The sequence below is a fragment of the Nelumbo nucifera genome, chromosome 1 (genome assembly GCF_055504915.1).
Source record: "Nelumbo nucifera cultivar China Antique chromosome 1, China Antique-T2T, whole genome shotgun sequence".
Classification (NCBI taxonomy): domain Eukaryota; kingdom Viridiplantae; phylum Streptophyta; class Magnoliopsida; order Proteales; family Nelumbonaceae; genus Nelumbo; species Nelumbo nucifera.
Window position 1 is genome coordinate 182,726,814 of NC_142649.1, and position 22,864 is coordinate 182,749,677.

A 22,864-nucleotide genomic window follows, 5' to 3' on the forward strand; every position below is an offset into this window, starting at 1 on the left:
TGCCGAGCCATTGGCTGAGAGAGACCTAGAGAGAGAGAGAGAGAAAGTATTGAGGATCATGATCATTTACGTTGGTTATGTAATACAAAGTAATATGTACGTAGAGAGACTAGAATGGAGTTGATGACAAGTCGATTCAGGGTTAGATGTGAAGTTGGTCCCCCATGGACTGGACCCATTGGGTGCAATTGCAGGAGCTGCTTCTACTTTTTAAGAAGAGAAAGAAGCACAAGTTCATCCTAGCCCACTGCGTACTGTACCATTTATTCGAACAGAAAAAAGAAGAAAAGAAACGCAGGCAGAGCAATAGAAGAAGCTATGGGCCACCATTCTTGCTGCAACCAGCAGAAGGTTAAGAGGGGACTTTGGTCTCCTGAGGAAGACGAAAAGCTCATTCGCTACATAACTACTCATGGCTACGGATGTTGGAGTGAAGTCCCTGAGAAAGCAGGTCCTCTCTCTCTCTCTTTCTCTCTCTCTCTCTCTCTCTCTCTCTCTCTTTCCCCCTCTCTATAACATGCTCGTGTTGTATAGGGCTTCAAAGATGTGGTAAAAGTTGTCGCTTGAGATGGATCAATTATTTGAGACCTGACATCAGACGAGGAAGATTTACTCCAGAGGAGGAGAAGCTGATAATCAGCCTTCATGGTGTTGTAGGAAATAGGTTCAACCAACTCTATCTACTTTCTGTATTCTTCCTTATTTATCTTTTCTTCTGATATTATCTTTCTTCCTTTTTTTTTTTTCCTTTCAAGTTAACAAGCTAAAAGATCCTATTGATTAATTCATTTAATCATATCACTTGATTTATGGAATGATTCCAGGTTGAAAAAGAGGAAACGAGGGCGATTGCCTTTTGGGGGGCTTTGATTAATCCATGTTTCTGTAATAAAATGCTCCTTCTAAGTTCTAAGTTCTAACCTGCATGAGGTTTTTGTAGGTGGGCTCACATAGCAAGTCACTTGCCTGGGAGAACAGACAATGAAATAAAGAACTACTGGAATTCATGGATCAAGAAGAAGATAAGAAAACCCACCACACCACGGGCAATGGCTCCATCCAGTGTTGAGTTTGTCCAATCGGGTTACGGATTGAATCAGATAGGTTTGGTCAATCAGGATTTGAGTACAAAGCCACCGGTTGAGGATGGCTTGTTTTCTTCTTCTTGCCCTATTTTCATGTTCGACATTGGTACAGTTGATGGGCTCAGCAGTGGCAATGCTCGAGTGGATATTTTCCACGAATCTGCCGGCCTAAATTCTGACTCTTGGCATCAAAATTACAGTACTCATGAAGTTCAAGCAATTCCTCCTCCTCCCCCATCGTTTACATCTGGAATGGAGTCGAATTATTTGCCACCACTGATAGAGAATGTAGAGACCATGGTGCCCATGGAGGACCAAGCGTGTAGTATGAATGAGAATGGAGAGATTGGGTTGGAGTGTTTACAGAGGCAAGAGTCTAGTGAATGGGTTGACTCCCATCAGTACCCAGGATTTCTAATTTGGGATCATGTCGAAGCACAGATGTGTGGAGATGGAGTTGTACCTGCAGCTTCAGCAAATCTGGGACATATATTATCTTCTTATCCCCAATCTTTATAATTAAGCTACTTACTAATGGTGGTTAACATGATTCTCTCTCTCTCTCTCTAGGGGGGGGGGAGGCTTCTAATGAGTGGTGATTATTTAAACACAGTTTGTATACTTTTTGCTTTTTTCTTTTGATTGATTGGTTTTGGATAGGTATAAGACTGATTGAAGAATGTAATGAGAGAATGGGCATATGCATGCATGCAATGATGCAAACAATATCTTTCATGGTTGTGGAAACAGTAGAATAAAAAGTTAAAAAACGAGTCAATAACCAGAATTAGTTAATCGTGCTGTAACATTCTGATCAAATATTATATTTATTAATTTATACACTGCTATATACCATATATACAGATGTGTCTATTCCTGTATATTTTATTGATTTGTATATATACTGTTTAGAGAAGGGGAGGATATTAAATATTGGACATAAGTGATTCCCTTTATGGCCCACATGCCCCCACCAACTTGTTGATTATGACCGTTAGATCAGATGGCAACCTCTTACATGGGAGTTGGATTAGGGGCCACGCATATTGTCACATGCTATAAAAATAAAAGCTGTGTTTTGATTGTTTTCCTTAAAATTGATTTATCTCTTTTTCCTTTTCTTTCCAACCAAACACAGCATAAAAATGCAGAAAAATGAAGTTGGGACCTCAAAGAGACCACGAAGATATGAACCTGACACAGAAAAGAAGATAGAAATATGTAAAAGTTGGCCCATTTCGTGGGGAGTTCGACTGGTCAGTGCAAAGTCCATACGACAGCTTGTATAACCTTCTACCTTCTAATGGGAATATCTCCATACTTATATATTTTCAATGCAAAGTTGCAAAGTTGTAAGAGAATTAGTATGTTTCCATATAAGAAGTTAAAGAAAGGAGGGCAGGAGGATGAAGAAATGGGTTGATTGATCCTTGGTGGACTCAATAATGAAGTAGAGAAGTAAGATGATATTGAATTGGTGGGCTTATTAAATTGTAATGTGGATGAGTCATTAATAATTGGCCCATTCCTTCAGGAGGACCACCGCTTACTGTTGCTTGTTAGGTCCACCGCCCATTTTCTCTTTTGACAAGTACCCCAAATGGAAAGAAAGCAATGACACAACACCTTGGGGGTATCGTAGTGGGATCACATATAGCAGTTTGGATCAGGTAGGCACAACGTTGTAAGCACTTGAAATTTTTTTTTTGACACCTATCCTTTAAAATATCCTCAACCTATCTTTGAAAAAGATTAAAACTCATTTTAGACAGTTACTAAAATATTTATCAAGTGTTCATTTAACGTGCTTACTTATGTTGTGCCTATTAGATCCGGTCCCATATATAGGTCTTTAAGTTTGATCTTTCGCATTCTTTTCAAGACAATATCCAATTAAGTTAGAATGTCTGGTTTGCCTCCCTAAACTCATGATGAAATTTGAAGTTTCTTTCTCCTCCTTTCCACTAGATTGTGAATATGTATGTGTTTGGTAGAGCTTCCATTTATTAACTAAACGTTTATACTTGATTTATCTTCAAAACCAAGAAAAATAATAATGTCAACCATTTATGACAAGTAGGCACCACATCAGTAGAACAATGAGTAAACACCTAACCATGAAGATTCCCCCAATGGTAGGTGTACACATAAATCAATGTCAGCTTTTGTAAGTATCTATACGTACGAATCATCATGATGAGCTAAATGCTGATTTGGCGATGACATGACGGCATTTTGATAAGCACCTATCATGCCCATGAAACAAAACACACGCTAAATATCCTCTTAACCCAACCGTGAGTGTTCACTTGGCATTGAGAAGCCATTGCAACATTGCATTATCTCCCTATCAAATGCAAGGTTGGGGGAGGTGGCATCTCAGATGATCATGATATTAAAAGCTTGCTGAAATTTGAAGGAGAACTTCACCTTTAGTTTTGGTTGTTTTAGTTTTCTAGGTGGCCATCTTGAGGAGAATGCCACCTTTGTTCTCACAATAGTGGCGCTTTTAAAAGACAGCCTGTTCTAAACCGCTGCCTTGAACTGTTCTTCATGTAGTGAAATCCCATTTCGAGGATTTCAAAATTCCACTATTTGTCCTTTTTCCTCAGGTTGCTATACTCATTTGATTTCCACCAAATTGGAGCAAAAGAATATTCAATTTCTTTGTGTCTAGACATGGCCTAAAACATCACTCATTGAAGAAATTAGAAATCTATTCCAGATAAAGTTGTTCAGCTTGTAAATTCAACTAAAAAAGTTGAAATCAAATATAAAAACAAAGAACTTAAATCAGCACATGGAAACCTGATTTCCAACAACAAAGAGGATTTTTTTTCTTACATATTTTGTTACCAGTTTGACATTTACAATATCAATGACCACATAATCTAATAAAAAAAATAAAAAATCACATGTGCTACCTATATATCTTCTATGCCCAAAAAAATAAAAAATAAAATAATAATAGGAAAAACCACAGCAGACCGACATATAAGGTCATTCAACAAGTTGTCAACTCTGTATTTATGCACAAAAGTCTTAATTATCCATCCTATCAAAAAAACACCTAAACAATGATCTATCCTTCAAAGAATTCATCGGTCGACTCTAACTCCGATAGTATCTCCATAGCATCCTCACTTAGAATAAATCTATTCGCCACCTGTGTGGGTTCAGATTGGATCAAAAGTCGTATCTTGTGTTGTTGGTGCTTCTGAAGTTGGACATGCTTCATTGGAACCAGAAGGAAAGAATGTCGTTGAATTCAAGAGTTTCTTCTGTGGAATCAAGAAATCAGATTATCCAGAAGCCTGATTATTAATAGATTCAATGTCAAGCAAAGACTTTAGAACCCAAGCTAGGTCCATAGGCTTTTGAATCATATTGTTGTTGTAACTTTGTCTATTGGCCATAAACAGAGTATTAACTCAGCAATCTCTCAGCATTATAATTAGTTCCATAGCCAATTATATACAGACATCATGTTCAGTTAGGTCCAAACTATGGTGTCCTTAAAGGTACTGGATTTCGAAAGCCTGATAATCAGCAAAATACTTACTCCCCTTTCATCCAAGATTGAAGCCAAAAAAGGATCTCTATGCATTAATCCTAAGCAAAGACGCTCAAACACATGGGTAAGCCCCACTTCTGACAATCCCATATAGGGTGGTGTGGGTTCTCTGTAGTTTTAAAAAAGTATGTTTTCCTAATTCAAATTAAGAATTTTTTAATTCACAAATCAAAGCTTTGTTTGGATAAGATTTTGCTTTCCAGCTTTGGGATGTGAAAAACCAACTGAGCCCATAAGTGTTTTTAATTTTTGGTGAGTGCTACATTCGTGAACATTATAACTTAAATCCAAAAACACTTTAAAGTCCCAAAGCACAAAGTTTAAGTGCCTCTTTGGGAGGGATGAAGCATAGTAGCTTCTTTCTTTGATGGACTCCACACAGTCAACTTATAAGCTATGTTTAGTACAAAAAAAAATAAAAAATAAAAAATCAGGGAGCCCAAATCAGGCTGTCAGTCATTTGAAGGACTGTCCACTTTGGCCTCTTTAAATAAATTATCTGAAACACTTAAAGCAACTAAACCAATTAAACTGAATCTTCAGTTCAGCCCTCCCAAATGGGCCATAAAATTAGGGTTGTGTGTTGGGGCTTGAAAGGCATAAATCCTGAAGTTTATCCAAACATAGTCCAAATCCATTTAAATTTGTTATTTCTTCATCATCTATCATGAGAAAAATAGTTAATAATAGTATCAGTAAGAAACCAAGCTTTTGAAGGATTTATAATTCTAGTTTATGGATCATTCATCTTGTTCCACTACTGAAAAATGAAATCAAGCTGTTGGCTTTGCCATCTCTTGGTGGTCTTCAATGCAGCAAAGATTCAGGATTAGTTTTCAGGGAGTTGTTTGAACAAGGAGCTATTTCTGGATCATATCCTGGTGGACGATATTGACCTCTTGATCAGATGGATGCTTTACAGAGAGGATATTGAAACTGGCAAACAGTTTATGCATGCACCATCAGGTGAAGCTTGTCACCCACCGGCAAGAATGACAAATGAAGCTTGTACAACCTCATATTTCTCAAAAAATTTTGAAGCATTAGAAATACTTTCGAACCCAACAGTCTACATGCAATTGGATGAAAAGGAAGATGGAAGCTCATCCCATGATTCTTCAGGTTGTATTCATCAGAGATAGGTGTGGATGATTACTGATGAAGGGTGATTTGGCTTGACCTGCTAACAGGCAGACACGTGGGCACGACCAGTTGACTGGACCTTGACAAGGCACTTCTTGCCACCTCAACAGAATAGGTAACCTCGGGCACCTCGGCTAGGACCAAGAACCGAGTAGCTCGTTATGACCCAGCCTACCGAGGTGACATGTAGCAAACTTCTAGATGCAAGCCAGCTGTCTCCGAGCTCTTCAGGATCACGCCGTACAACTGTAGGTCTTATCCTCATCCCGCCCGGACCAGATGGACTCGATAAGCCTTATCGGCTTTCACGAAATCCACTTCCTGGTGCGGAACGAACTCCTAGCAGCGCGGGTCGAGGATCTCAAAGGTGCTTTGTGAGATGCACAATTTATTGCTCACTAGCCTACTTGCTATCAAGCTTTCAGCTCGCACACATAGAGTACTGACTTAAGCATCGGAACGACCACACTGAGTAAGCCACCCCGGGTCTTTTGATTCCTGTTTCTTTGCAATTCAACCAGCAACTGATGTCTGAACTACCCTCCAGCTAGGAGCATCCAGACCACACACCATCAACTACCATTGTCAAATTATGGATTTCGTTGGTCTAAATCAGCCAAGAAGGGACAAAAGCAAAGAGGCCAAGATCAGTCTCACCAGAAAACATTTTGTGTGTCACAGGAAGTCCAGGTTAAGATTCTAGTGGGAGGTTGGAGGCTTATGTTGTTGAGGATTCTCAAGAGATAGATAGAATGGATGATAGCTATGAGAGCAATGGATCCCTCCCCTACCAAGAAAATCCCCTTGACCCACCCTACCAAGAGGTTGGGTCAGCTGAACAGCTAGGTTTCATAGGAAATGATGTGGAAACAACTGCAGATGATTTAGATTTAAATGAAAAGTAAGCTGCAAAAAGGTCTAGGCTCATGCTTCCCATCAAGAGGAACGGTGATGATCAAGTGACATGTCTTGTGTAGCATTCATGATAAAAAAAAAAAAAAAAAAAAGTCCAAGGTTCCTTTGTTAATTGTTGGGGATTTGACATTCTAGATTTCTGGTGAAGTTATTGATATGTTGTCTAGTGAATATCTTGTGTGAATATCTGGTGGGGTTATTGATATGCCATCTTGTGAATTTTTCCATTTTTTAATTCCAAATAGATCTGTTACAGTGAAATGGGTCAAATTGCTTTTTTTTGTAGGCTTTATTGTTTATTTTGTTAAAGTTTTCCATGGTAAAATTCCACTCTTTAGTGTTAAATTTAGAAGTATGCATATGTTGGATTCCATATTGTTTTAGTGGCTAACGTTGAATTTATCAATATTTTATAATGAGTGATAACTACAACTAAAGATGTAAGTGTCTGAATTACTTCTAATTGGAATTATATTTTGAAGACTTTCAGATTTACAATTTCTTGAATGCTTGATTGGGAATTTATGAACTGTTATTTTTGGTGGATCCAATGTTGCATTGACTCGCCTAAAGTTCAAAATGGACAATGCATCTATATATTGGACATCACTTGTTTTCTTTGTCTTTTTAGCTTGTTTGTCTTATATAAATGGGCAGTTCTGAGGTAGAAATTTTTAGGTAGCAAGATTTTAACCAAACAAACCATTCACTTTTAGAAGGAAGTTGTGCTTTTATATGGATGTATGAAATGTGACAACCTTTCCTAAATCAAAATTTGATTCTGGGTTGGGATCATCATCTTCGGTCCCAAAATTGTTTAAATATAAGGTTAATGTAAGTGAAAATGGTCAAAATCCTATAAACATAATAAAAACAACATGACATAATGCTTTATTGATACATAGAATCATAACACCACACTACAGAACACTTCTTTTGTGGTGGTGTGTTCCAAAACACACCACACCATAGTCTACTAAACACCTGGTGTGTTCCAGAACCATGGTTTTGAAACACACCGTGGTGGGGTGGGATGTTCCAAAATAAAATCAACCCAAAATTCTCCTAGATTTATTAGACATCAACCTAACCTAGCTCATAAAAAATTTCAACCAAATTCACTTGCACCAACTATAAAACCACTAGGAAATACTCCAACCAAACTTGAACCAGCCCAAAACTCATAGCCTAACCAGGTTAAATTTGATTCGTTCACTTAAAACCCACAAGTCATAGATAGCCAAACCAATTTAAAATTAACCAACTCACCTAGAACCACCATCACAAGCTAGACCCAATCAAAATTGACCCACTCACCTAGAACCCACCATTCTTAACCTAACCAACTTAAGTTTAACTAATTCATCTAGAATCCACCATTCATAGAAAGCCAAATCAAATTAAAATTAACCAACTTACATAAAACCCAATATCTCTAGCCAAACACGTTCGAAATTGATCTATTTACCATGAATCCACCATCCTTAGCCAAATCAGTTCTAAATTAACCAATTCACCTTATAATCCACATAGAATAGACAAACCACTTCAAATTTGAATTTATCACCTAAATCAACCACCCTATGTAAACCAACTCAACATTATCTTGATTTATCTATACCCACTAGAAACCAATCCCAATCAAATCAAACCAACCCAAATTCTCCTAGATCCACTAGAAATCAACCTAATCAAACTCAAACCAATATAATTCATCTAAACCCTTTCAACCCAACTCACGTGCACCATTTATAAACCAAACCAACTCTATATCCACTAGGAAACACTCCAACCAAACCTAAACTAATCCAAAACACCTATCCTAACCAACTCAAACTTGAGCCATTCACTTTTTACCCATGTCCACTACCCTAACCAACTTAAACTTGACCCATTCATCTAAAACCCACCAACCTTATTACCTAGCCGAATCAATTTAATTATGGATGTGATGATGGTTGATGCAAGTGTGGATCATGATTATACAAATAATGAATGATGGATGTGGTGATGGTTGATGGAAGTATATATCATGAGGTAAGGATCACTTGTAGTTGGATTGATGTGAATAGATATAGAAGTGCTCTTTTCTTTGCAGCCATACCTTTTTATAGAAACTTAATCCAATCCAACGTGATTTACCTATGCCTAGTAAAAGTACATCAAATTCAAACTTTTCAACACTTGTAACTTAACCCAATTTACTTATATCTTTTAGAAGCCGATCCAACCCAATCTCCAACACTTAAAGGACCAAATTCAACTTAATCCAATTCATTTATGCTTCTCAGAACATAATTCAACCCAAACCTCTAAAATCTACAATAACAAAAACAACCAAATTGTAACTCACTAGTACCAAATTCACAACTCACCAAGACCTACAAAAGCTAAACCTATGCACCAAATCCCATATAAACCCACCCAAGTTACTTGGGCCAAAATTTAACAAAGCTACCTAAACTTATTACAACTCAACCAAGCCTAACTGACCTATTCAAGACTATTAGAATTAAACACAATCTACCTTTAGCTTAACCAATTCAAACTTAACTTGTTCACTTGTAACCCACCTCCATTAGCTTAATCAATTTAAACTTGATTTACTCACCTACAACCCATTAACCTTACCTAGCCAAATCAATTCAAAATTAATCACCTCACCTAAGACTCAGCCATCCCAAGCCAAAGCCACTCCAAATTGACCCACTTACCTAGACTCCTCCGTCCTTAGATTAACCAACTCAAACTTGACTAACTCAGCTAGATTCTATAATCCATAGAAAGTCAATTCAATTATAAATTAATCAACTTAACTAGAACCCAATATTCCTAATTAAACCCACTTAAAATTGATCCACTTACCTAAAACCCACCATCTTTAACCAAATTCAATTAAAAATTGGCCTATTCATCTAATAACCCACTTCCAATAGACAATTGACTCAAATTTGAACTAATTATCTAAAACCCACTACTCATGTTTAAATCAACTCAAAATTAGCTTAATTTACTTATACCCACTAGAAACCAATCTCAATCAGTACAAATCAACCCAAATTCTCCTAAATTCACTACAATTCAACCTATCCAAACTCAAACCAAGCTAACTCATCTAAACTATTATAATCCAACACACTTGCAACAATTTTAAACCAAACCAACTGTAGAACCTCTAGGAAACACTCCAACCAAATCTAAACCAACCTAAAACACATAGTTTCATAAGAAGTCAATCTTGCTCAATTCAAATTAAGCTAATTAAACCTAACTTTAATCAACCTAATTAAACTGACCTTACTAATCAAATTCAACCAAACCTACACCACTCTATAAAACGTAGATAATTTTAGTATGTTTGTATATGTTATATTCTTGTTATTTTATTTTGATTTTAATTTTTTTAATTATTTTCATGTGCATAGTGACCATGGATTAATAGCTAGTCCAATTCAAGATGTAGATAATGTTAATGGTACTATTGAAAAAACCACCAACAAGCCCAGTAAGTTTTGCAAGTTTGATTTTATTTCTTATTTATTCGCATCTGTTATCAAATAAAAAAAATTATTTTATATTCATTTTGTCTTTTGCAACAGATACTCACTACCATAATAAATCCATCTCAAGTGCATATAGTGGAAGTTGGGAAGGGGAAGAGGAAGACCCTTTTCCAATGAGAGTTTTATTGTTTTATTTTAACTTTCTTTATTCCAAAACATAAATAATACTTTGATTGTAAATATACATTATATTTTTTAATATTAAATTTTACTATTTAACGCATCTTTACTATTTAATTGTTACATGTATATGAATTAATAAAATATGTCATATTTAAGAACATGTTCATTTAGACCTTATTGGGTTACAGGTTTTATACTGTCAAGGATGGGTAATTAGGCTAAAAGTACTAAACGTCGCTAAAAGTAATTTCTGTGACATTTTTCCAAACGTCACCATAAATATTAATGTACCTCAAATTTATCCTTTAAGTAACAATAGGTAAATGTCCCCAAAATTTATTTTTTGTGACACTTATGTAGTGTCGTTAAAAGTACTTATTTGGTGACGTTTATGAAATGTCATAAAAAATAATTTTATTGGTGACATTTAATAAATGTTGCTAGAAAATATTTTTAGCGATGATGAAGCACAAAATATGCCCACCAATAGATAAAACGCAGAATCTATTCACTCCCTCATGTCTAATGAGGTGGCTCTGACTAGGTTCAATCTTCGGTAAGCCGAGCTGAGGGTCCGAGCTGAGAGTTGCTGAAATGAAAGAGAGGTTAGAGTGCTTGGGTAAATTTTATCCAGGAGGACACTCCGATGCTTAAGTTAGTGAGTAGTTCTCTTAGAAAAATTGAGAGAGAGTGAGAGCTTATGTGTGCATACCTCTCAAAGTGTCCCTAGGTTCATTTTATAGTTACTAGGTGTTCAGGTGTCGTTGATCAACGTCTTTGAGTTTTCTGCGGAGATGTTTCCACAGTTTGAGGGAGTGCTAGGCCGTTAGTTGCTAAATTCGTGTAGCTGTTATAGGTCGCCTGGGGGTCTTGTGGCACGCGGTTCGATGAGCTGTCCCAGTAGTTTCGATAACGGTGCTCAACCGAATATGGTGCGCGAGATAGTTTCGAGCAAGCTATCATTGTTGGTGGACCGAGCTCGCTTTAGCTTGGTCACGCACCTATTATAAACTGCCACATGTTAAACTAGCGAGCTGTCTTGCTGGGTTGGACGTTGCGTTGCTAACAACATCCATGTGTCCTCCATCAAGTGGGTTTTAGTTTACCTTGCTTTTGTTCTCAGGTTCGGTTCGCCTTTTCAATTGGTTTGGTTCAGCTCGCGATTGTTGGTTCAGCTCGGTCGGTTCAGCTCGTCCGGTTTGGCACGGTTGATGAGGTTTGCTGCCATGGGATGGCGGGCTTTTTTCAAATTTTGAAATCGCGCATCATTTTTTCAAACTTCCGCGATTAGCGCGTGTCTGTTTGTAGCTGTCAGCAGCTTGTCAGGCGCAGGCGCCGCTCGATCGTGGGAGACGTGCTCCTGTCACATTGCTTCCAAATATAAGTTGTTAACTCTCTTCTCGTGAGCTTTAAATATGGGGGACCTCGAGGTCCCCCCTTGTCACTATTCTTTGGATTTTTTGAGGATAGGTGTGTAGTGAGAGTTTGGAGTTTCCTACTAAGGCGAGCTCTGTTTTTCGTGGGCGAGTTGTTTTTTCTTCCTTTGCCAAGTTTGACAACTGTCGTTCCGAGTCCCTCCTAGCGTTTTCCTGGTGAGTACTTCATTCTTGACATGTCTCACATTTCCGCTAAAAATAGAGTTCATTGTAGTGGGCCAGGGGAGGAGTCTAGCTCCTCTGGTGAAGAGTCTTTCGAGGCCTTCTATGATGGGGATTTGGTAGGCAAAAGGGAAGAGGTTGAGGCTGCGACAAGTTCGTTTGGGGGGACCGAGCTGTCAAGGGATGAGATAGTAGAACTATGCCATAGATATGAGATCTCGGACGAGTACTAGTGGATCGCGCCTGGTCTTGGTAGCTATCCTTGGGAGCATGGCCCAGAGGGGCTATCTACCTATGAAGAATTTAGTGGCTGGTCTTCATTTTCTCCTTCATCCTTTCATTGTTGTAGTCCTGATGCATTGCCGAGTGTCTTTGGGCCAGCTCGCCCCTAATGGGGTTAGGACACTGATTGGGTTAATTAGCTTGTTCCATCATTGAGGCTTTTCTCTAAGCATTGAGGCCTTCTTAGCTTTAGTGCATATGAAGTGGGTTTTGGGTCCCTTCTGTTTCTATCTTCCTTTCTACAGTGGGAGAAAACTTTTTAATTTCCCAAATAAGGTTAGGAATTGGAGGCGGCAATTCTTTTTCATTGAGAAAGCAGGTGGTTGGGAATTCTAGCCAGAAGGAGCGAGCTAGCCTACAGACCAACGTAGGTTTTCTTAACATTGAGGTGCAGAATCTCAGACTGGACTCAGAAGGAGAGCGTGTAGAGCATCAGCGTTTGCAGCGCGAGCTGTCAGAGGCGAAGTTGAAGTGTTCCCAGAAGGAGTGCCTAGGGGCTGAGCAGGCTATGGAGGAGGCAGTTGCTTCTTACCTGAAATCCCCCGCGTACGAGAACCAGTGAACAGTGGACGGTATCCCTTCAATGGAGAGGGGTTTTGAGCTGTGTCGCTGCTATCTTAAGTCTCTTTTTCCCGACCTCGACGCCAGCTCTGTTACTTCTCGGAAGGTGCCGCTCAAGCTCGTCACCCAGGTGGACAAGGAGCCGATGACCTCATTAGAGGAAGAGGAAGATGACGAAGAGAGGTTTCAAAGGGGAGATGGCGAGGAGGCTCCGGATGACGCTAGTGGTGATGAGTAGCCTGCTTCTCAGCTCGGCCGAGGAATCTGTGATGGTCTTTGGTGGTTATTCTCAGTTGTTCCGGGGGCATTTATGCTCCTGTTAAGATCTTGGGGCATGCGTGCCCTATATTGTTCGAACTCATGAAACCTTTTTTTCTAGGCAGCCATTTGGTCTACCTCTTGTAAGGGGAGGGTTCTAGTTCCCCTTTTTTCTTTATTCAGTAAAGGAATTTTATTTCTTCCAATGTTCCATGCATGTTTATTCTGTGTGATTTAGCTGTGTTGTGTTATTGTGGGCTTACTTATTGCCTACTATTGGGTGAGCTGACTTCTGATGTTGGCAAGCTGTTCGACTCCCTATTTTAGGCATAGTACCAGCACAGGTTGTCTATGTTCCATACCTAGGGAACAATTTTGCCTTCAAGTGTCTCAAGTTCATATGCATTCCCACCGAAAATTTTAGAGACCCTATAGGGACCTTCCTACTTTGGAATGAGCTTCCCTACTCCAGGCTCAGGTATCATGATTTTCCTGAGTACTAGGTCGCCAATTCTAAAATTATGTTTTTTTACTTTAGCATTATAGTATTGTGCAACACTCTGTTGGTATGCTGCAGTTCGAATGTGAACGAGTTCTCTAGTCACTTCTAGTAGGTTGAGGTTAGCTCGTAGCTCTTCTTCATTTGATTCTTCGGTGTATGCCTTAGATCACAGGTTGGAATTTCTATTTCTATCGGTATCACAACTTCGGTTCCATATGTTAGATTGAACGATGTTTCACCGGTTGTTGTTTTAACAGTGGTCCTATAAGCCCACAGCACGTTGGGTAGCTCGCTCACCCACAATCCTTTCGCTCGAGATAGCCGAGCTTTGAGTCCTCGTAATATTGCTCTATTGGTGACTTCAACTTGCCCATTGGCTTGGGGATGTGCTACCGATGTGAATTTCTGCCTTATTCCCATTTGACCACACCAATCTTGAAATTTGATATCTTCAAATTGTTTTCCGTTGGTAAGACAAAATTTGATATCTTCAAGCTTTGAGTACTCTTGGTAAGACAAATCTGCACACTATGCTCCGCCAGAAAAAATTTTGAACGTTGCGAGATGTTATTGTTACTAAAGGTTCTGCTTCCACCCATTTGGTGAAGTAATCCACAACTACTACCAAAAACTTCTTCTGTCCTTTAGCTGGTGGAAAGGGTCCCAGTAAGCCTATGCCCCACTACACAAATGGTCATGGGCTGTTCAGGTATCTTAGGTCGGTAGTGGGCTGATGTAGGATGTTCACGTGTCATTGACACTTATCTTACCGTTGAACCAGCTCAGCTCCGTCTGCTTTCATGGTGGGCTAGTAGTATGCTTGTCATAAGGCTTTCTGGGCGAGGGCCCTACTCCCCAGGTGTCTTCCGCAAAGGCCCTCATGGATCTCGTGAAGAACTTGGCTCGCTTTAGCTCGCCTCAAGCATCGTAAGTAGGGCAATGTGAAGGATCTCCTGTAGAGCAACTCGCCTACTATTATGTAACGAGCTTGTCGCTCTATCCATCAAGATGTTTTTCTTTCTGTTGGTAGTGTTCCGTGTTTTAGGTAGTTGTAGATTGGGTTAATCCAACTCGGCTCTACGTTTACGATGCTAGTGATTTCCTCGCCTATCCTTTCTATCGAAGGGTGAGGTAATTCTTCTATGTAAATAGTCCGTTTTGTCAAGTCAATCATGCTCACAAGTTTAGAAAGGGCATCAGCCTCTGTGTTTTCAGATCTCAGAATTTTTTGGAGATACCAAGAGTCGAAACCGGGGAGTAGCTCTCTTACTTTAGCGAGGTATGCTGCCATGGAGGGTTCTCGTGCTTCATAATCTCCGTTTACTTGGTTTACGACAAGCTGCGAATCACTACATATGATTATGTGTCTAGCTCCCACTTATTTTGTCAGCGCTAAGCCTACTAGTAGGGCCTCATATTCAACTTCATTATTCGATGTTCAGAATTGAAAATGGAGCGCGTATTCTAGCTTTGTCTCGCAAGGTCCATATAGCATTAACCCAGCTCCACTTCCGCCCTGATCAGACAAGCCATCCACATGAAGTATTCAGGGCTTCTCATCCCATCCTACTATCTCGCGCACTGAAGAAGGTGCCGCACTGGATGAAGCTTCTACTTCCTGCTCTGTCGGTTCGGGCGATGACAAGCTGAAGGTATACTCAGCAATGAAATCTGCCAGAACCTGTGTTTTTATGGCTGTGCGCGGTTTGAACCGGATATCGTATTTGCTGAGCTCGATTGACCATTTAGTAAGCCTTCTTGAGACCTCAGGCTTTAGGAGGACTTGCTTCAAAGGTTGGTCAATTTGCACCACTATGGTGTGGGCTTGGAAATAGGGCCTTAACTTTCGTGTGGCTAATACCAATGCAAAGGCGAGCTTCTTTATGTTGGAGTACCTTGTTTCAATAGCATGGAGAACCCTGCTAACATAATACATAGGTCGTTGTACTTTGTCTACCTCCCTCACAAGGACTGAGCTTATCACCTCGTCAGTTGCAGAGAGGTAGAGCTTAAGTTCGTCTCCTTTTTTTGGCCTGGTCAACAGGGGGGGCGAGCTAAGGTATCACTTCAGTTCGCCAAAGGCGAGTTGACATTCTTTAGTCCACTCAAAGGACTGGTTCTTTTTTATGGCCTTGAAAAAGGGAAGGCACTTCCCAGCCAATTTAGACATAAATCGGTTCAAGGCTGCTACTCGTCTATTAGTCTTTGGGTCTCTTTAACCGTCCTAGGTGGTCTCATAACCTAGGAACTTGCCATAGCTTACACCAAAAGTGCACTTGTTTGGATTTAGTTTTAAGTTATGTTTGCGTAGAACATCAAACACAAGTTTTACATCAGAAACTACATCTGTTGAAAAAAGTGTTTTTACAACCATGCCGTCAACATAACATTTGACTTTATTGCCAATCAACTCAGAAAAAACAAAGTTTACTAAACGCTGATAGGTCGCCCCATCATTTTTTAAACCGAATGGCATGACCTTATAGCAATACAAGCCTATTTCGGTGATGAAAGCGGTCTTCGGGGTCCATTAGAATTTGATTGTAGCCTGAATAAGCATCCATGAAACTGAGCAGCTCAAAGCCTGAGGTCGCATCTACCAGGCGATCTATACTGGGAATGGGGAAGCTATATTTTGGATAGGCTCGGTTCAAGTCTGTAAAATCTATGCACATCCGTCATTTGCCACTTGCTTTCTTTACTAAAACTGGGTTGGCTACCCAACTCGGGTATTGGACTTCCTCAATGAAGTCCGCTGCTAACAGCTTCCCTACCTCCTCGTTTACTATGTTCCACCTTTCCGGGGCAAGATTTCTCTTTGTCTGCTGGACTGGTCTAACAGTAGAGTCCACATTAAGCTTATGAGTTATCAAACTAGGGTTTATACCAAGCAAAACTGTCTAAATTATTTAATAGAAAACTTTCCAATTCAGATCACAATGGTTCCTTCAGGTGGACTTCTATCTGGAGTACTTTTTCAGGTTCGGCTTTGGAGACATGTATCGTTGTCGTTTCTTCGATTGGGCAAGCTCTTTCTTCCATCTTTTCCAGTGGTGGCTCCAAGTCTATATCAATTGTTGCTCTGCCTTTGGCTTTTAATGAAGCCACATAACATTTCCGGGATTCCAGTTGATTGCCTCGTAACACTCCTACCCCCGTATCTGTCGGAAATTTCAGTGCGAGGTAGTATGTTGAGACCACAACTCGCAATGCGTGTAGTATTGGTCGTCCCAAGATTGCATTCTGTGGTGACGCGACACCCACTACCAGAAAATCATGCTCAAAGCGTATCATGTGGGGTGGCGAGCTCACCTCAACAGGCAACTTGATCCTGCTGATCGAGCAAACTACCTTGCCACTAAATCCCACTAAGGGTACGTTGACAGGCTACAAGTCTCCTTTGTTGAGTTCCATCCTATTTAAAGCTTCTACAAACAAAATGTCTATCGAGCTACTTGAGTCCACCAGAATCCTCTTCACCTTGAAATCATTGATTAGCAGTTTTACCACTAGGGCATCATAATGAGGGTATTGGACCCCGCACACATCATCTTCCGTAAAATAAATGACTTCCTCCTTTCGTGGGTGCTTACATGGTTGGTAGTTTTCTTGCTTCAATTCTTGTACTGCATTTTTCCCAGCTGATGTAGTGCAACCTGCTATTATTGAGCCCCCAACAATTACATTTATGGTCCCTCGGACCTACCTCTCTTGTGTTTGCTTACTCTACGTAGTTTGATCCTGTTGCCTGGTGTCCTGAGGTACCTCCTTGCTGGTTCCTGCTTCGGGTTGTCGCTCATCCTTGATGAAATGTTTCAGGTAACCTCGTTTGATGAGGTCTTCTATCTCGTTCTTTAAATTCCAACAATGCTCAATATCATGTCCGAAATCCTTATGAAAATGACAATATTTATTTGGGTTCCGAGTGTTGGGGTCTTATCTCATCTTGGGAGGCCACTTTACATAATCATTGAACTGAATTTGCATTAGGATTTCCTTCCTCTTGGTGTTCAGTGGGGTAAACACCCTCATGTTTGCCGGGGGCGTTACTACTCATTGTGCTACCCTCCTAATCGACGACCTGCTTTTTTGGCGTGGCGAGCTGCTACGTCTTCTCCTTGGGGACTTGCTCTTTCTGGGTGACATGCTCCTTTGCTTGGTTCTGCTAGTGCTTTCTTCGTCAGCTTGCTTCCTTTTGGTTGTCTCAGACTCTATGCCTTCTGCTTCTTCCGCTCTAATGAAATCATTAGCTACTTCAAGGAATTTCTCCATGGTAGTTGGGGGACGCAATTCAATTTCCCATTTCAACTCTCGGTGCTTTACCCCTTTCTTGGTCGCAATGAGCTGTACAGAGGGATCCAAGTCTAGAATTTGCAGTCGTTTCATGTTGAATTGTCAAATGTAGTCCCTGAGTGTCTCATTGGGCTTCTGTACGATGTTGAATAGACATGTAGCTGATTTTGAATGCCGCTTGTTGGTGACAAACTGATTAATAAAGAGTCTAGCAAACTGTTCCCAGCTCTTTATAGACCCTAGGGCCAGCCCGGAATACCATAGCCATGCTTTACCCTTCAAAGTGGTGGGAAACGCAATGCACGTACTGGCGTCATTCGCCCCATATAGGAGCATAAGGGCCTGAAAGCTATTTGCATGTTCTACAGGGTCTGTTTTTCCTCGATAGGATTCAAGGGTGGGGGCCCGGAAGTTCTTGGGCCATGGTGCTTCGAGGATTTCAGGCGCCAGGGGGGTCCCACAGGTCAAGCTATGCTGTTCTGGGAGGGAGACCAATTTATCGATTGCAATGCTGCATTCTCTAGGTGGTATCATACTTTTGGCCCAGGAGAGCTATACTTTCTTTCTCGCTCTGTGTCCATTTTTCTTCTTGGTATACTCGGCAAAACTAGTTGCATTGGACCCGGTCGGTGCATCTGCTTGACTCTCTGTTGGGACTTGTTCATTTCGAACCACTGCTTCTTCTTTGTCTGGGACCTGAATTTGGCTTCGCACTAGCTGAGGGGGTGGGTTTTCATGATTGGAGTTATGACAAGGAGGTTGCTGGTTGTTGCAAGGTTGACTTCCTCGCGGTATTTGCTAATTGTCCTGCTGAACCGGTTGATCTGGTACCGCGGGGTGCGGTTGTCGATACTGCTGGTGTTGGTGTTGTTGTTGCTGCAACTGAAGAGGTTGTTGTTGTTGCCGAAAAATGAATACAAATATGTTTTCCTACGTTCGCATTTGCTCTGTCATGTTGTGTACGCATCATACCAAATCATTAAAATGTTGTACGTCCACAGCTGCGGGAGGTGCCACTGGAGGTGGGGGTGGCATGTTTACATTGTTCTAAGCATCGGCCGGTGGTAAAGGAACATCGATTTGGCCTATTGTGATCGTTGGCATTTGGCCATTGACGTTGTTGGCAGATGGGTTGCCAGAAGATGCCATTGAAAGGTTTCTTCGAGGAAAATGAGAGAGATAAAGAGATGAATGAAAGGGAACATAGGCTTTTTGTTGTGATTCCCACAGACGACGCCAATTGATGAAGAACAAAATATGCCCACCAATAGATAAAACACAGAATCTATTCACTCCCTTGTGTCTGATGAGGTGGCTCGGACTGGGTTCAATTTGCTGTAAGTCGAGCTGTTTTACCAAGCTATGAAGCCGAGCTGAGGGTCCGAGTTGAGAGTTGCTGAAATGAAAGAGAGGTTAGAGTGTCTGGGTAAATTTTACCCAAGAGGGCACTCCGATGCTTAAGTTAGTGAGTAGTTCTCTTAGAGAAATTAAGAGAGAGTGAGAGCTTATGTGTGCATACCTCTCAGAGTGTCCCTAGGTTCTTTTTATAGTTACTAGGTGTTCAGGTGTCGTTGATCAACATCTTTGAGTTTTCTGCGGAGCTGTTTCTGCAGTTTGAGGGAGTGTTGGGCCGTTAGTTGCTAAATTCGTGCAGCTGTTACAGGTCGCCTACGGATTTTGTGGTGCACGGTTCGGCAAGCTGTCCCAGTAGTTTCGGTAACGGTGCTAAACCGGATATGGTGCGCGAGACGGTTTCGAGCGAGCTGTCGTTGTCGGTGGGCCGAGCTCGCTTCAGCTCGGCCACGCGCCTTTTATAAATTGCAACGTATTAAATTGGCAAGCTGTCTTGCTGGGTTGGACGCTGCGTTTCTAACAACGTCCATGTGTCCTCCATCTAGTGGGTTAACCAAAATGTCCCTCATCAAGCGACGTTTGCCAAATATCGCTAAAAAAATTTAAATGTCATTATTGTATAAAGTATGTGACTTTTGTAAAAAGATTGTGACATTTGCTAAATGTCACGATATCTAACATAATCGTTGCAAAAGCTTTTAACGACATTCGCAATCGTGACGATGATATAAACATCACAAAAACCTTTTGGCAATGTTTCCTTAGCTTTTAGTGACATTTATGAAATGTCACGAAAAACCTTTTTTTTTTGTAGTGGTAGCTATAGGACCCTACCTCATAGATGGAGGAGCTTACAAACAGATCCCTCTGAATGGATGATTCTTGAAATTGATAACCTATTATTACAGGACAATAATCGTTAGGCAGATGACCTATGAGATTGAAGAGTTGGGTTCCTTGAAAGGAACCATGGTATTAGGATTTGATAAGTTTAGGCAATCTTCAATATGATTATCAATATAAGGAGCTGGCACACGAGCAAATAAGCATGACTAGTCATCCTTGGTATTACTAATCTCATAAGCTATTGAGTGGTGGGCATGGATATGATGACGAACAGTTCTAGTCAGCATTATCCATTAGCACTATCTGAATTCTAAAAATTAGAAGATAATTTTTCGGTCTTGGTGATCTTGCAGACTACAAATTGATTGAACCATTTCAGATAAAAAACACAGAATCAAAATAAGGTGCACGTAAGGAAAATTTGAAGGAATGAACAATAGAAACAAGAAGAAAAAGAAAACAAGGAAACAAATAACTGACTTGTCCAGTACGATTGGGAAGTGAGTGTTCGTGCATAATCCAATCTATCTTCAAAGCATTTTTGCAGCATCGATTACCATTTTTTGCATACTGATTATACACCAAGCTTTGGGTGACACCCACTACCTTTCCCCTATGATTCTTAACATCAGAGTCTCCGGAACTAGCCTTCTAAAATTCATCGCTGGCTCGACGATCAGGTCTCTATTCATTTACCGACTTCCTTTTAAGGGGACAAAGAAGTAAAGAGCTTCATTACTTTTCTTGACTTCTTTGTCTTTGGTCCCGGCCACCATCAGTCTATCAGCACCAAGAAGATTCCATGGCTCCACACTGTAAGCATCGTAATCATCAATGAGGCCAGGAACAATTCTTCCACCATAAACCTTCTTCCTCAGATAATAGACGATGAGCTCCTGTATCGTCGGTAGAAATCTAAAGCTTGTCAGAATACGACGTCCACCTAAACAATTCATCTTCTTCATTCCGTTTGAGCTCCCGCTCCTTACTCTTATCTTCTTATAGCATTTGAGTTTATAATTACAGTTACGTTGTTACCAAAATAGATGTTAGTCCAGATCTCCTCCTTACACGGACCTCTTCACAGCATGTCCCAGCCATACATCAGGGACATCTTCCGTACATGTAAATTATTATTTAGGGGAGATGTTTTCAATACATGGTGGGATGTGTCCTATGAGCTCGGTGTGAGGAACGCCCAATGAGAATTCTAATTACACCACACTTCCAAGTTCTAATTGATTTCCAGTTTATGAGTAAAGTGTCGTCAGTTCATCTAAGTTTCAACTAAGGAATGACACGGCTAGTAGGACTCTCCAAACCGTGATGTGGTCTTTGTTTTGGTCCAAGTTTTCTTAATATCCAAAATTTTAGGGTCTCTTTGGTCCGCGGATAGGATTGAAGTCGAGATCAGAATCACTTGTTCCTAACACCTATTTGGCTCAATTAGAAAGTGGAATCGAATTCCAGTTGTTATCATTTGGTTGGTTCAATCGGAGTTGGAATCAAATCAACTAAAAACTTTCAATTTGTATTAATATATGTATTATTTTACTATTACTTTATTAATATGTTATGAATATATAATTATTATTTTATTATTATTTCATATTAGTTATTAATATTTTATTATTTTTATTTGTTATTTTAAAATTAATTTATTATATTTAATAATTGATATGTTAGCATTTTATTAATACCTTAATTATATTACATTAATATTTTATTTGTACTTGATTATTATTATTATTATTATTATTATTATTATTATTATTATTATTATTATTATTATTATTATTATCAAAAATTTCATTGGGCTACACTTTGGCTTCAATTTTATCTAAAAATAGTTAAAAAAACCCAAAAATAATGCATGCATGGATTACACGACAACCTTAAAACTGATAATACACTATCAAAATTTTCATTGGGCTACACTTTGGCTTCAATTTTATCTAAAAAAACCAGAAATAATGCATGCATAAATTACACTCAGTTTGTTTCAATTCAATTATGAATGTTACAATGTGTGCAACTTGTGTGGGTTGGGTTAGGATGAGGATAAATCCAAACCTAATCCAAAGTCTTAAACCTTATGTTTGGGCTTAGATTAATTTAATTATGACTACAAAAGTTAACTATAGATTAATTTAATTATGATTATAGCCTAATTTCATATATTAATGATCTTTAAGTATTTTAAATATTTAAGTGATATTTACAAAAATTGAAACATTTGTCATTAATAAAGTAAAATAAATAAAATAGAACACTAATAAATAATATGGAAAAAATAATTGTTTTATTAAGTACTAGCAATAATTTATTATTTTATTAAAAAATAGTAATATAATTAATCCAAATTACTAAATTAGTAAAACATTTTTGTAATAAATTATTAAAATAAAGATTTAATTATTTTAAGCAGCATTACATTATTTCCTTAGTTATAAGTTTTGGTTATTTCACTTTCGTTGATAAATTCTATGCATCACAGGGGTCCCTATAGTGTGTATATATAATATTTATATATGAAATGTACTATAGAGTTGAGTTTGAATTGGGTCGAGTTGCCTAAATAATCAACCTTAATCCAATCTGAAATAAAGTCGGATTCATAAATTCCAACCCTAACCCGAGCATCAAACCGACTCTCGGTTAGGGTTGGATTCAGGCCAACCCGGCCTGCCTAATAAACGATGCATACAAAACGGTTGCTCCGCAATCTGTACCCGGACCGTTGGCACCTCACCATCCTAGTCGCGGAA

The 22,864-nt window shown here is 39.5% G+C and overlaps 1 protein-coding gene across 1 annotated transcript; it reads left to right on the forward strand.

Annotated features, from left to right (window-relative positions):
• The first annotated feature begins 230 nt into the window (after nucleotides 1-230).
• ATMYB103 (myb domain protein 103) lies at nucleotides 231-1,867 on the forward strand. Its single transcript, XM_010263031.3, has 3 exons — nucleotides 231-451; nucleotides 535-664; nucleotides 941-1,867. The coding sequence occupies exons 1-3, from the start codon at nucleotides 319-321 to the stop codon at nucleotides 1,602-1,604; spliced, it is 927 nt and encodes a 308-aa protein (XP_010261333.1). The 5' UTR covers nucleotides 231-318; the 3' UTR covers nucleotides 1,605-1,867.
• The last annotated feature ends 20,997 nt before the right edge of the window (nucleotides 1,868-22,864 follow it).